Source organism: Botrytis deweyae, assembly GCF_014898535.1.
Source record: "Botrytis deweyae strain B1 chromosome Unknown BDEW_056, whole genome shotgun sequence".
Lineage (NCBI taxonomy): Eukaryota > Fungi > Ascomycota > Leotiomycetes > Helotiales > Sclerotiniaceae > Botrytis > Botrytis deweyae.
Window position 1 is genome coordinate 97,822 of NW_024066263.1, and position 15,860 is coordinate 113,681.

General features: G+C 41.8%; 5 protein-coding genes across 5 annotated transcripts; 2 read left to right on the forward strand and 3 right to left on the reverse strand.

Moving 5' to 3' along the window:
• Nucleotides 1-592: 592 nt before the first annotated feature.
• Nucleotides 593-3,026, reverse strand: EAE98_011980 (uncharacterized protein; the record flags this gene model as incomplete). The annotated part of the gene is made up of 3 exons (XM_038959604.1): nt 593-611; nt 764-2,831; nt 2,942-3,026. 3 exons carry the CDS (start codon nt 3,024-3,026, stop codon nt 593-595), a joined length of 2,172 nt encoding a protein of 723 aa, XP_038804028.1.
• A 5,377-nt stretch (nt 3,027-8,403) lies between these two features.
• EAE98_011981 (uncharacterized protein) lies at nt 8,404-9,067 on the forward strand (the record flags this gene model as incomplete). Its single annotated transcript, XM_038959605.1, has 2 exons — nt 8,404-8,462; nt 8,521-9,067. 2 exons carry the CDS (start codon nt 8,404-8,406, stop codon nt 9,065-9,067), a joined length of 606 nt encoding a protein of 201 aa, XP_038804029.1.
• Nucleotides 9,068-10,094: 1,027 nt separating this feature from the next.
• On the reverse strand, nt 10,095-10,927 carry EAE98_011982 (uncharacterized protein; the record flags this gene model as incomplete). The annotated part of the gene is made up of 2 exons (XM_038959606.1): nt 10,095-10,223; nt 10,322-10,927. 2 exons carry the CDS (start codon nt 10,925-10,927, stop codon nt 10,095-10,097), a joined length of 735 nt encoding a protein of 244 aa, XP_038804030.1.
• Nucleotides 10,928-12,077: 1,150 nt separating this feature from the next.
• Nucleotides 12,078-13,346, reverse strand: EAE98_011983 (uncharacterized protein; the record flags this gene model as incomplete). Its single annotated transcript, XM_038959607.1, has 1 exon — nt 12,078-13,346. One exon carries the CDS (start codon nt 13,344-13,346, stop codon nt 12,078-12,080), a length of 1,269 nt encoding a protein of 422 aa, XP_038804031.1.
• Nucleotides 13,347-14,406: 1,060 nt separating this feature from the next.
• Nucleotides 14,407-15,801, forward strand: EAE98_011984 (uncharacterized protein; the record flags this gene model as incomplete). Its single annotated transcript, XM_038959608.1, has 1 exon — nt 14,407-15,801. The coding sequence occupies one exon, from the start codon at nt 14,407-14,409 to the stop codon at nt 15,799-15,801; it is 1,395 nt and encodes a 464-aa protein (XP_038804032.1).
• Between the last annotated feature and the right edge of the window lie 59 nt (nt 15,802-15,860).

Sequence of the window (15,860 nt, forward strand, 5' to 3'; positions counted from 1 at the left end):
TCTTCTCTTCTCTTCCCTTTTCTTTTCTTCTCTTCTTTTCCCATCCCATCCCCCCATCCCTCCCCATCAACTAAGAGATCAACGAATTCTATTACCTACTCAGCTCTCCCTACTTTTACTCCTCCCACCCTCAACCCGAGATTCACCTCACATCAAGCATCTTACAATGCATACATAAGCATATACATACAACATACAAATCTACATAGATATAGGTATCCATCAATCCACCAATACATCAATAGAATTGGGTTTAAATTAATTATTTCATTTTTCGCTATTTCTTGTACATACACATGTATATGTAAATGTACTTAATCCTCCCCTTTAGCTCCAACCTCCACCTACCCCACTCCTCCTCACCTATTGTCCTACCTTCTCATCTCCTTCCGTAGCTCCTTTCCTCTCCTCTCTTGCCCCGCCTTACTCTCCCTACTCTCGTACTTCTCGCATAAATTGAACTGCTATTGCTATTCCTATTCCCAACCTTAATCCTATTCCATCCAAACCGAAACGCCGAGAAACGAAATAATGGTATCGGAACTAGAAGTTGTACGTCCACTCGTTTATTCGTTCATACTTATTTGTATTATTAATCTGCTTTAATCGCACTAAAAAATCATCAGCTTCGTACTTAAACATTAACCTCAACCCCACCACAAGCGAACATCGTCATCCATTCCCCTCTCTTTCTTAAAGGAACCACTTAAGTAACTGACTAAGCCCAAAGACAGAAGACAAAAGAAATTTTTCAATAACTTACCCATAAACCCTTCTCACAAACCAAAAACTGGTCAAAAATCCCACTGTTCCCGTTGCCAACCCATAAGTAACAGCCACGACTCCGCAATAACTGAAAAACAACATTCCACTAACAAATCCCTCAATATGCAACCTTCTCATGTAAAACCACACACAATATGCCATAACCCAAACTGCTGATCCACCTCCTACGAGGAAAGAATGCCACCACCAATTGTAATCTTCAGCACAAAGTTTTATGTAAATGGTAACGATTGTGACTTCCGCAATTGTGATCATGAGAAGAAGAGTTATGAGAGAGAGAAACCCGAATACATAGTAATACCCACTTTTATCTTGCCAAAGTGATTGAAAGACGAAAAGAAGTTCGATGAAGATTACTGCGAAAGGGATGAGGCCAGCCAGGAGAATTGAAGAGGTAGAACGGATATACCAAGGTTGAATTGGTACTTGACGAGGGATAATAGCCGTTTTTGTTGGGGATTCCCATGCACCGGAACGTGTGTAGCCGTAGTAAGAGCCGGCATAGACAAGAGGGAGTTGGATGCAAAGCCATAAGAATACAAGAGCGATGAGGGTACCGAATGGAAGGGCAGTACTAGATGCTTGGGCCCAAACGAATAAATTGAGGATGAAGACTAGAGAAAAGAGGAGACCAGGGAAAAGAATGGCTGTGATCAAGGTATTTTTGCGCCAATTGAGACCTCCAAATGTTTTGTAAACACGTGCGCTGAAATAACCAGAGAAAACTCCTGCGAAGATGAAAAGACCGATTCCGACACTGATGAATCCACCACGGAAACTAGGATTCAGTATACCTAGACTACTTAGAGAAAGTAATCCAAAGGCCATGAAGACGAGTTGCATTCCTGATCCGATCAAAGGTGCTAGAAGATATCCATAAGGAGGCGGACGGAAAACATCTCCATGAAGTAATTTCCACCCAGTAATATCTTCCAGTTGCTCATCATCGGAAGAAACATCGGCATCATTCTCGGTATCAACCTGATCCAATAAACCGAGTCCAGTTTTTTCCCCAGTTTTAGGTGATCTTGCTCCACTACCAGGTCTAGATCTTCTTTTTGGTTTTGGTTTTCCATCCTCTCCAGAGACGTCCTTTGTGTACGCTTTAATATCTCCTCGAACAGTTCTGGCTAAGATCATAGCAACAATCCCACTAAGAAGACCTGAAATAATCAAAGAATTGACGATAGCCAACCAATGAATTCTTGATCCTTCCTCTTGGTTAACGAAGTATAGATCCCATCGATTTCTCCATTCGACCTTTTCATCTTCACGGAAATAGACAGAGTAGGTGTATGGAATCTCCATTGTAGCTCCATCATCTAAATCTATTTCCCTTTCCGGTGGATGATATGATGAAAGTGGGTATGCGAGGGTTGATGAAGAATCGGTATGATTCGGGGCGAGATATAATTCAAATGGTGTATCGACATCATTCAAATCCGCAGGACATCCCGATTCCACTCTCTTATCAGCTCCAACACTCTTGGTATAAACTTCGAATCCAACAATAACCTTTCCACCCTTTTCTCCATCCTTTCCTGGAGCTTTTCGATATCGGAGAACGATTGTAAGATGATTGTTGATGAAATATCTCGCTTTGCCAGTTTGAGAAAAATCCTTGTAACCCAATTTGAATCCAGCAGCGTAATATTTCTTACTTTTATCCACTGTCACAAAACTCGTTGCTCCAGGTAAATTATCCACAATCCATTCCACAACATAGCCATCTTTAACCAATTCTTTTGCGCGCTTAAGATCTTTTCGGGTGACCGTTTTGGAACAGAGGAAATTACATTCTTGATCCTTCCCCATTACCAATTCGATATCGGATTGTGTGATTCTGTCCCCTCGTAAGACTTCGCCGAGATTCAATGATATACTTTGGCCGCTGAGCAGAGAAGATCCGGCATGACGAACACCGGTTGGAGGACAGACGAATGGAAGATCGTAGTAGGCATATTGTAATTGTGTATTATCGGAGTAAACCTTATTAACTAGCAAAGGGATTGCTTCGTTGTCTTTATAACTCTTAATCGACCAACCTATATGAATGGGAGGACAGTTAGATCATTGTCCGGAGTTTAACATCTAGCAGACAAGGGGGTGAGATGAGATGAGATGAGATGGATATGGCAGAAAGCGGCAGACGTACCTGGTATGTAGAAAGCATCCGTTATTGAAATTGCTAGAAAGAATAGTAACCAACTTCCTATCCTCATTGAAGAATTGGTAGCCATAGTATTGATGTTATCTTGTCCCATAAATTATTAAAAGGTGTAAGTCGCTCAATAAGAAGTTGAACTTCCCCCAGGTTTGAAGTCCGTAAGTTCCGTAAGGTTCGCAGATGTCTTTGGATGACGGTCGCACCAAACGGAGTTGTCGAGATTGAAATGGAGATAATCTTCTTATCGATGAAATAATGTAATGATCGCGTGTTTCTTATTAAAGTTTTCCTCTTCTTCTGTTGATGAGATAGAAAGGTGTCCTCCTCCTTCTTTCCTTTTCTCCCTTCTCTAATCTTTAGCCAAGATGTCGTATCGCTCTGTTGCTCCTTCAAGATGGATGCGCGATGGCATAAAGCGTAATATGGGGATTGGGATTATAATTTCAGATAAGAAGCTTAAACCTTCAAGGATCAAAGCAGAGTCCTTGATAACGAGCGCAATTGGCACAGAGTACCTCTTTTGAAGAATTTAAATCGTGATGGAGGTGACTGTGAAGTTGTCTTCTCAAGAATGAAAGGAGATGGAGAAAGTGGTATCGGTGAATGAATTATGTTATTCGATGGTAGAGGATTTGGATGTACCAAGGTTCGAGGCAAGCCGATGAAGATTGAAGTGGAACTAGAACGAGAACGAGAATAGGAACGAGAACGAAAACGTGAACTAGAACCAAAACTACCTAGGTGGTCAATATTCTCCACCAAAACGGCTTGAACGGGTTTGGAGTGGGAGGTATGTATGGCAAGGGAAGGGGATGGAGATGGAAGATGGAGAAATATATAACAATTGAGATGGGAGGGACATGTACAAAGTGAAGAAGAGTAAACAGTAAAGAGGAGATATATTCACATTTCCTTGTACGTGATTGGTACGGAACATATTCTCATATCTATGGTTGTATTGCGACGGAATGAAATCTCATGCATCTACGGTATTCATCTATTCATCTATTCATCTATCGAGAGAGTATTCATCCATCCATCTAGACCTTTCCGAAACAAACGACCTTCCCCTTTTCATTGATCCCGAATACATCGGGTATCATTCGTTAGATATCGGATATTGTTACGGAAAATGAATAAATTGATCCTTACCAAATGGAAGTAATAAGCCGAGATATTTATTCATTCATTGCCCCTATGTACCTATCTAGTATTTATGTGTTGATAAATTTATTATGTATTTATGATGTATTTATATATTTATGTATTTATTCTCATGTATTCAATTCATGTCTAAAAATAGTATATAATAATTCCTCTTCACCTTAACCTATATCCACTTACGCCACACGTGAAATTTGGAACTCTTGTCTTCCATTGTCTTTGACCATCTCTTGTCCCGAGCCGCTTAGTTCGAAAACTTCAAACACGACGACAACATCAAATCGTCAGAATGTCTTCATCTCATCTCTTTTCTCTGAAACAAATGACATCCGTGTTTGAAAACTATTTGTTTATCAATTCTCCCGTCATAATCTTCCGTCATCCCGTCTCAACCCCTCACACATCACGGCACAGGATGTATCGCATGCAAAACGTACATGTCCGAATGAGCTTGAGGATGACGAATCTCATGCCAGTGCTTGCATATCTACTACGCAGTTCATGTCGGCCCTCTCAAAATAGGCCGTAGATCAAAATTTGAAGCGGGAGTACGCAATAACATGTTTCTAAGGTTAGAAACGCGAATGGTAGGTAAGAAATTGGACTTGGGTGTTTCGTAATGCCACAAATCGTATCTCATAATGGGAGAAGTGGTGTATCTGGAAGAAAGATTGGCTTGAGTCACATTGTAAGATTCTTGATACTTGAATATCACTTCTTCATCCCACAAAGGACAATGTGGACGGTATAATATGTGTTTTTGCGAATCTTGAGAATTCTTCATTCCTCTCAAGTCTAGAACATCAAGTTGATGATCTGCACCTAATAGAGCGAAACGTTACATTGATGGGCGTCAATCCATTCGTAGAGGTTTGAACCTAAGCATTCTTACTATCTATCTCTATTTTCCATCTTTTGAGTTTGTCGACTCTGATCTTTGCCCGTCAAGGTATGGTTTTGATATCGTTCACGTGATATATTCTTCGCATCCTCGTCTTCTTTCAATTGCTTTTTGTCTTGTTGCACGTCTGTTTCACTTCTAGCATACATATCAGAAGGATTCTCCTTGTCTTCTATTTAATTGGGACGAACCATGTTTCCTGATTCTTGTGTCCGACACGTGATTCATTAAAATGAATGTACTTATGGTGCATGGCTCATCCTGGGGTTCCTCACCGTTACATTCTGTTTAAGAAGCAACAATTGGACTAAGGATAATGCATGACCGGTACTTTACCGGTATATTGGCGTTCCATGGCAAAGTGCGCCAGATCTCAAAGAGCATGTGTTCAGACTGCAACTACTCGTTCGTCACACCATTTTTACATGATAGAGACAGGGCGTCGATCATATATCGCTTTCTCACCAGCTCTAGTACAATTCTTTGAATTGCTACGTAGGATTCATCGGCTGTGTATATCATAGCGATACAGCGATAGATCATCTTGAACGTGGATATCCACACAAGAGAACAAAATCTTGGCGAGAAATGGCCCCTTGATTTTGTACTATGTACCACAAATAAATCCCTCCAGTCCAATGAAGATGTCAAAACTCGAGATACAAAAAGATCTCCACTAAGATTCTTCATCTGTCAAAGACCAAAGACCGAGTTGACAGCAGATCAACAGAAGTCATACGTTCCGAAATTTAGTTCGCATTAGCTCTCGGTCTTGTCCGACATTTTCACTCCTGATTTCTTAGGTTTTGAGTGTTTAGTAAAGAGTACACCTAGATTTTGGATAGCAATCTTGGTATGATGTCAAAAATTTATACTTTGAACAGTCTCCACTCCGTCTGAAGTGCACGAAAATAGTTTCTGTTCTTCCATTTCCTACTGACTGTCTCTTTATTCCCGTTAGCTAGAGTGTTGAGGATGATCATCTAAGATATCGATGCCGCTATATTCGAAGTAATCTACAATTAACGGACAGAATTGGAAACATAGTGATGATATGAGCTTGAGATCTATGAGTATAGGGCTATCAGCACCAATCAACCATTATTCGTGAATAGATATACATCTATGACTCCACAAAGACTCAAAGTATCCAAGCTTCATGGCTCTCATTAGATCGACCTAGATCACTGATTTTCAGCACTAAGAGCAAAAGGCACTAGTGTGAGACCTTATGCTGTCTATCATATACCTGATTATCGCAAGCTTGGTAGTTCAATGCCGTCTCAAACGAGGATACATATAATGAAAGATCTAAGGGGGTCGGCACTCAGATCCGTCCTACCATGAAATATTATGTGAACATGCAATTCACTCACTGGAAGATAATTTTTTATTCGGATTATTGTTCGAGTTATCGATTGTGATAGTCAAGATTTTCATCATCAGGATAATTATCGGGAATAAGTTTATCTTATTGTACGCGTATGTTACAAGGAGAATGAGGAAGTACCTTGCAATCTCTTCAATCCTCTTGTTCATCTGTTATCCCCATTTCATTCCCGTTAGTTCGAGTTGTAGAACGGTAGATACTCATCTTCCATACCTTTGATATCGCATCCCTCCGCTCTATGCATAATCCTCATAAAAACGAATCATAAAAACAAATCATAACTCCAACGTTGAACTCAAATCTCAGGTACCCGAATGCAGATGATTCAGCCTTATACTACACAGGATTCTAGTAGATAGTTCTTACAAAATCACATGGCCTACGTGTCAAAGGTTGTTTAAAATGCGCCACCCGTTGCCTATCTTTTCATAATATTCGTCGCAATGCTAGCAGCCTGAGGGAAACTTATTAAGGATATCATGTAGTAGATCTGGTCGTATATAATTACCTTGTACTATACATGTTTAGTTAGACGGATTGTATAATATATTATGAAAAGCTTATCAAAGAAGATCATTATTTCAACCTTGGATTGGCCTTTTTTTATCCATAATTTCTTACTCCTCGCTCTTCGACCTCCATCTATCATTGGCATCCTGGATCAAATCCTCCACTCACAAACAGCTTCGTACATGATCCAATAGGAAGTCCTACAGCTTTAGACTTAATCAACTAAACGACAAAGCATTACTATACAAACCGTTACTGTCCTTGTACATCATAATGTCTTTGATTTCACCTACAAATTCAGATCGATCGACGTTGCATTAGTGCAATCTCAGTATCCCATGCATTATTCATCGTATCCTTCTCCATTAAATCTTGACTTTTGAGGTCCAAAGTTTGAAGGATTGTATTTGCGTATCGTATACGTGAACTCTATCACCACTCGCAAGCGAACGCACCCCGCAACATCCTTCGATAACCGTTCCATAACAAGCTACTAGTATCAATACAGCTGCAGGTATATATTGTGTCCAGAGCTAAGGACAAAATGTGAACCTTCCAAGCTTCGGTTGCACCCATTATGTCACGAGCCACGCCATCCGCCATAACCGCGTGAGCTGGTTATGGAATTTCTGTCGCATACTCCAGCCTATCATTGTCTTAATCTACAGTAGTCATACAATGATCAACAGGTTCATCTACCAAATCTGGAAGCTATAGCCATTTACAGTTGGCCAATGCTTGTACCTGCGTCTGTGCGCGAACTTTCTTTAAGGTTTGCATTAGTAAGGTTTCTATACTCCAATCGTCGTGTAAACGAGATGTAGCCTTCCAATCAACCTAAACCCCAATGTTTCTGCACCCCGACCATTCTGCGCTCTAATCATACATTCTGCCTAGTGGACCATCAACCTTAGAAAATCATCTAGTTTACAAACTCCCGGCTTGCTTGAAAACCTTTTAGATGCACAAGCTCCGCACAAGGCCAAGCTCATAGACTCAAGATTTTATAGTTTTCACGTACTATGCTTAGCGAACGCATCAAACAACGGATGACTTTTATACGTAGTCGAATTCGAGATCTCCCAACTGATGCCCGATCCTGGGCTCGCAAACTCCGAAGCAAGCGCCATGAAATTAATGTTAGTGTGTGGATAGATAAATCCTTGATATTTGGAGCTTGCGATCTCTTAGTCCTCGGCCAAGTGAGTGACACCTGAGAATCGTACGGTTATGGCAAAGTAAGTATTGGATAGAGTTTTCGTGCCTGAAGCTTGGTGGGTTCAAACGTGGTATTTCTTTTTTACTTATATGGCATGATTTTCCTAGAAGAATGGGAAGATCATTTAAGTTCTTACTTATACCCGTCTATATATTTTTGGAGATAAAGAATTCCTTTTGAAATTATATCATTTCCAACCCGCACAAGTTGAACACTGAACCTCTCTGATCCAAAATCAAATAACATCGTCGTTGTACACAACCAAAATGTCTTCCTCATCATCATCGTCATCGACGTCGAATATACAAAAAATCAAAAAACTCTTGTAAGTTCTCCCATAATATATTCTTCCTCATATCTCACACTAACACTCCACTCTCCAGTAAGCTCAAATCACCATCTTCATCACGCTCCAACTCCCGCTCCACAAGTCTATCCACAAGCCCATCCAGCACCTCTCTCCACTCTCCCCATCCCTCACCCACATTCGACTCCAAACCACGCATCCAATCCTCCTCAACCATAACATCCATCACCTCCTCCCACTGCTCGCACTCCTCCTACTCCACTTCACGCAAAGGATCCACATCCGGGCTCTCCACCTCTGGGCTCTCCACCGCAGCAGCCTTCTCCCTCTCCTCCTCCAACCACACCATCCTCGAAGACTCCCGCAATTCCATCGACTCTCGGAATCGCATCGCGGGTCTGGGACTCCGCGGCAGCGGGATCAGTATGGGAATGGGTGGCGCGACGACGAGGTGTAATAGTCTGTCGTCGATGATTTCGATTGGGTCGTTGGAGATTGAGAAGACGGAGACGTTTGGGGTGGAGATTGAGGAGAGGGGTGTGGGGGATTTGGAGTTGGAAATTAGAAAGGAGAGGAGGAGGGGGAAGGTGTGGGAGGGAGAGTTGGGGGACTGGATGTGTTAGGATTTGATGTCTGGGTTGGGAGAAATCCATTGTTTGGATTGGAAACATTCATTTATAATAATCGCTTGGATTATTAATTTCTTTTGTCTTTTTGATTTTTTTTGGGAAGGATAGCGTCGTGGCTGCGTAGTAGGCACGCAGGTAGCAAGGTCTTAATAAGGACCGGAATTGAGAAAAAGAAAAGCATGGATGGATGGATGGATGGAATGGTTACGTATATGGATATGGAAGTATCAAGGGCTGATTACTTGAGTATCGAATGGATGGGATGGGATGGGATGAGTTGGGATATGATACATCGGACTTTAATCGAGCCGATTGTTTTTTGTTGTTCTTGGGCTGGGAAGTGGAAGTTAGGATAGGGAATGGATCTTATGTGTTATGATATGATGATAATGTTTTTTCTCAAAATTTTACAATCGTGATGGTGTGATCATGTGATTTTTCTGTGATTGTGATTATGACTGTGATGATATATTGAGAGTTGACACTTTGAAGTTGGATTGGGGGTGGAAAATTGGAAAGTGAGTGTGTGATGTATGTACGTTTGTTTGTATGTATAGAATGATAGATAGAGAGATCGTCGATGGTTGATTCTTGGTAGATAGATAGATAGGTTAGCATAGGATAGGATAAGATAGTATGGAATTCTAGAGTAGTGCGGACTTCGGAGGGAGACTTTCCATCTTGGGTGTATGGATGGAATTACTAGGTACATGGAAGGATATAAGGTAAGCGGGAATGAGAGGATAGGATGGGATGGGGGTATGCATTATTTCTGGATTGTTATTGATAACTACCTAGGTAGGTACTAGGTTGATATTCAAGTGTTTACTAAAGAAACGATTCTCGGGGTAGAAATGCAGAAAGAAAAATGATCTACTCGTTCTATCTCCGAATCCTGCGATAGAAACACACAAGGAAAGAATGGGATACATATACTTAACGCCGATTACAACTCCGAAGCGTGATGTGATTTCTCTATCTAGGTATGGTCTGATATTTTATGAAGTAGTGCGATGTTAGATCACTGTCTAACCGCGTGAAGAAACCCCGCACTCTCGGGACCGAAAATCCCATCCTGCACTAAGTGGTCGGCGGCCCCGACGAGCCATGATTGACAATCTTTCTGGGTGATTTTTTTGCCGGGGTTGGTCTTTGGAGAGGGTGTGTTAGAATGGTAGATGTGTGATGTGGTAGAAAACAAAAGTCTCGATACTTGAATGGAATTTAATATGGAAAGATCCTACATACCTCATCTTCCACAGAATTTAACGTCTTCCCGGGTACCTCTTCTTTTCTTACACTTTTCTCAAATGCACAGACCGTTCTCCTATACATATCCACATCCTCACTCACATCCACTCCACATCCCCCAGCATCTAGTATGCTCCCACCATCAATCCACTGCAGTGGAATCCTCTTTGTAGGAATATCCTCAGTGGTATATAAATTATAACCCCATTGGATTTCAAAACGGAATCCATTCCTTACATCTCCGGTGGCGTGGAGACGAACGCCGATGGAGGAGTTGGAGGGAGAGCGGATGAAATAGGCCCAGTGGTCTTTGTAGGGGTGGCCGTTGTAGGTGAGGAGTTCTGTGAGAAAGGTATTTGGGGGGCCGATAGGTGGAGGAGATGGAGTGGGTGGTAATTTTGCGGGAGTGAACGGTCTGGAGAAAACGGGGGGAGGAGGAGGTGGTGGAGGTGGTGGAGCAGAGCCGGTGCCGGTGTTGGGGGAGTGATTTGTGATTTGGAAATCATCTGATAATGGAGTGGAGTGACCAATCTCTATTGATTCGCTAAATATCGTTGACTCCTTATTCTCAATGGGTGCATGAGAAGGGGCCTGAGAGGTCATGATGATGGCGTCAATCTTTTCGATATCGCTAACCCACTCAATAACGTTACTCTAATCAAAAATTCGACGAAGTTCAGACAATTGCAAAAATAGCACGAGAAGTAAAACAAACCAAAAAAGTAAGCAACTTGCGGAAAAAAGAAATTCAAAAGTCCCTTTTGAGTGAATTTCTAGGCAGTCGTTAATGTAGGTTAAATCAGCCTTATAAAAATGGGTCCGGATTCTGTCCGGGGTAGGTTAAGGGGGTCCCACAAATCTGTGCCGTGAACGTTGGTGGACGTTGGTGGCGCTTTTGCTTTACACCACCTACGTTATCTGGGTTTGTGTTTTTGGAGTTTTGTAGATGACTTATTTTGGTAAAATAATTGTCTGGTTTTGAATTTATAACACAATATGTGATGGGAGAAAAATGGGAGATGTATTGTTTGTGAGGAATCGAGTAGATGAAGGGGCTGCGGATCTTGGAGTAAGATAGCATTGATCTAAGCGAGTGGAGTGTTTCTGTGATTAATCTATAAGAAAATGGTTTTGATGACACTGCTCGTCAAATTCTCCGGGTGAACAGATAGTGAGTGAAACAACATCTCAATACAAATCAAAGTGCATCAAGGTATTCGATTACAGCGAAGCCATGCCCGACTTTTTAAATGTCTGCCGAGTCATATTCTTGAGGTCTGTTGTTCTTGTTCACACATCGAGCAGGAAATGTTGAACCTCTTATTGACGCCGAACTCTAATTTTAAGGTTAATTTTTACTACCTGGGTATAATCCGGTACGATTTTACATAAAGTGAGTTCCATAGGTCGGAATGTTTGATAACACTTTTCCGGGTCTTAAGAATGACGTATAGAATATCTTCCTAAAAAATCGTTCTGGATTATGATACTTGATAGTTATAGGCTTCATTTTTTGTTCAGGAGGACATGGTTTTTGGATAGTTGTTCAATCTATTACAATACTATTGACATCCGCTATTGATATCTGTAAGTGCTATGCGAAAAAAAAAAACATAAATATACATGGTAAGGTGAAAAATATTCCAACGCTCAATCTTGGAATGCTTCCTGTTACCAAAATCCAACTTTGAGAACTACAAAAAGATAAACGCCGTTCCAATTTCAAAGTACAAAAGTGAAGAGAATTGACAATTTAGTTTTCAAGACAATGCTTTCTTTTCCTTTCACGCAATAAATCAAGAACGAGTCGAAGTTCATGAATGTCCCATATGAAAGAAGACGATTCTAGAATCTTTAGAACCCATTCAGAATCTATAGGATGTGTTATGTACGCCTGAGAAATACCCCTAGGATATAGAAAATTGATACAGGCTAGACGGTACGGATTTACATCCCTGTGATTCCTCCAGAAGTTGACCCATTGATCTTCATTTCTCACTACAGGCAACGATACGAGATCTTTGTTCACCTCGATATTTCGTGACAATTGCTCATCTTCCCACTGACATCGTGCGTTCTCTTCTTCTAATGTCAGATCACCAATCATTTCCCTGACAAATGAAATGCTCTCGTAAGAAAAGATACTGCAATTGATATCGGTAGCCTTGAGAACATAGACCCCATTCCAATCCAACTTCGCACATTGTCCTGAATCGAGATGCTCTCTCAAGGGTTCGAGAAGTGACGTTAGAATGTTGAAGCACGCACACTCAAAACTGTAGCGATTGTAGTCTTCGTCTTCTTCTTCTTCTTCTTCTGGTCTGCGGTATTCACGGTCTGGTTGAACACATAACCGAAGCTCGAGTATTTTCCTCGTTCTTCGTGTTTCCCCTTCCCTCCTTCCTAACAATTGCTCAACAAGCTTTTTGATTCTCCCTTCAAACAGTCTGTACGAGTCCGCGTCCCCAGATAAAATTGGAGCAGCATGATCCCCAATGCCACTAATGTTCAACTTTATGCGTCTGATTTGACTGCCGTGATGAACTAAGAACTTGTCCAATCTCTGTCGATTACTTTCAATAAGATCAGGGTCTTCTTCATGCACACCCTGGACCGGTATTGCTTCGAAATTGAAGTCTGCCTCTTCTACTCTGGCTATCCAGCCTCCTTCCGATTCATATATCTCAGGGTATCCTAGATATCCAGATTCCTCGAGTTCCAATGTAATCGGAATGAGTGTTTCTCGATAAAATTCTGGCAAACATGTAGCTCGCACATCCTTGGATATTGATAGCGCATTGAGTGCATCGTTGATATATCTCGTTTGAATTCCATAGTTAGAGAATCTTGAGCTTCTGTCTTGGGCCTCCTTAAGAAGCCGTTTGAACATAGTATGCAGAATTTCGTTGGGAAGATTGAGAAGAGTGAAGCGTTCGCTTCTGTTTGTGATAGGAGCAGAGGTCAAGTTTGAGGATTCGCTACGTTTGTTTGTGAAACTGAAGATCCCATAAGAGGAAGACATCTTGGAAATGTGAAGTGATAGGAAACACTGATATAATACCCGTATAGACAGGTATGAGTATATGCGAATGTGTAAATGTATATGAATGTATGAATAGATATAAATGTATGAACTCACTTGAATAATTTTGGAAGGATGATACGGAGAAAAATAAAAGTTTTGGAGATTCTCGCACGTCATGAAAGCTGAGAGAAGACTAATCCTCATAGTACCATTTTTTGACTGTTCGGTTCACACCGGAGCATCACTAGTCTATAGACCATTTGACTGATTGGTGCAGATCCAGATACTCTAAGTTTTCTGGTGTACTTACTTTTCAATTTGTTATCAAATTGTAGACTGATTCCTCAGATTTCGATCCGATCAAGCATATAAATGAATGAATGGAATATGAAGCATGGAATGAACACACAGAATGATTGCAATATCTGAGATATCCATGATAAATCCAGCCTGATTGTTGGGAAACCAGATTTTACTGTTCTCGTCATGAACTGGTCATGACTAGGAAGACTAGCTCCATATAGTACATGAAATAGTATGAGCTACCCCAGGTTTTTTTTTTCAAAAGTAGAAATTTGCGGGGCTCACTCGTCAAGCTAGGCGAACTTCGCGAAGCATAAAATTTGCACGTGATAGGATATTATGTAATCACAGACTTCACTTCTCAACCTCGGCATTGCAGCCTCGCGATACCTTCATACTTTGACAGCTTCTTATTAACAGATTCTTATAACATTCAACTCCTTTTTCATATCTATCTATAATGTCTGCGGTTATTTATTATGCCATATGAAACACAAATAGTGTCAATTTTAATATCTTTCAATATTCATCTGATAATTTCGACATTGGCGTCTCTATCAAGCACAAGCTCATCACAATCGAATCGCGAAGCTGAGGATTGAATTCTCACACGAACTTTTACGAACACCACGAATACAACTATCAGCATTGTGTATCAAAGCTTGCCATTCCAATCCAAGCTGCTCACTACAGCTTCTACGACCCAAAGTAGCCATCCAATACCTCGCACAGCAAATCTCACCGCGCATCCATAATGTCTTCAGAACCACCCCTCGACCCCTACAAACCCTCCCTATTCGAACTCCTCTCCTCAACTCAACTATCATCTCTACTTCCTCCCTCGCTACATTATCTCCTGACCGTTGCTACCCATCGATATCCACGCCATCTCCTTCCAATCCTCAATTCTTTCCACGAACTCCACGCCCTTCTCTTCCTAGCAATCGAACATCATTACCTATCAACCTATTCCTCCTCCTTCGTCGAGAACTTCTACTCTCTAAAACGCGAACGAGCCCTACCCGCCGCAGTAGGCTCCTTAAAATTGACTGCCGAAGGCGCCAACGCCAGTCTACGAGAAGCAACAAAACTTACAACGAAAGACGTATGGAAAAATCTCGCTGTCTTGGTCGGAATCCCCTATCTCAAACGTCGCCTCGATGAGTCCGCAGAAATAAATGCACCTCGCGCCCTCCTGGGCGCAAATTACACCCGCATGCCACCAAATCCTACACTCCGCCAACGATTTCTCCATTACTATCGCTGGTTTCTGACTAATGTATATCCCAGCGTCAACGCCGCGTATTATTTCAGCATCTTAGCCTTCAATTTGCGCTACCTATTCTCCAACTCAAAATCCGGCTCAGGAGTTTATTCCGACCCCTTTCTCTGGCTTATAGGCACTCGCATCCGAAGATTAAGTCAAGCAGACTTCCAAGCATTTGAAGCCCTTGCAAACGCCCCCTCATCTACGACACCAGGAGGTAACCTGGGTATAAGAAGTCTGTTGGATCCGAGATTGGCGATGGGAAGATTAGGGGCTGGATTGAAGCTGTTGTTACCAACGAGTATCTTTGCGCTCAAGTTTCTGGAATGGTGGCATGCGAGTGATTTCGCGAGACAATTGTCGAAGAAAGCGACGGAGGGATTGGAGCTACCACCGCCTGTCATTTCGTATACACCTCCAGCCACTACTCCCTCCAAACCATCATCCTCATCAAAGCCGGAAACCGCATCTCCAACATCCCCAGAAGATAAATCCTCAGAGGAGCCCACAAACCCACCCATCTCGACTCTTACCCACCTCCCAATCTACGTTGTTCCTGCACCTTCTTCCTCAAGCACAGAGTCTCTAGAAAACTGTCCGATTTGCTTACAAGAAATCACCACCCCAACGGCTTGTCAGACCGGTTATGTCTACTGTTATACTTGCATTCATCGTTGGATCGAGGGGGTACATGAGTTACAAGAGACATTTATGAAAGGAGGGGCAGAGGTTGTAGCGAGTGATGAGAAAGAAGATGAGAAGGAAAAGGAGAAATATAGGGAAACAAGAGAAGGAAAATGGGAAAGCGGCGCAGGTAGATGTGCGGTTAGTGGAAGGAGGGTATTGGGTGGTGTTGGGGGGTTGAGGAGAGTTCTGGTTTAAGCACGAGGATGCATATTGGCATGGAAAGTCGGAGATATGATGAAAGCTGAGATGAGATG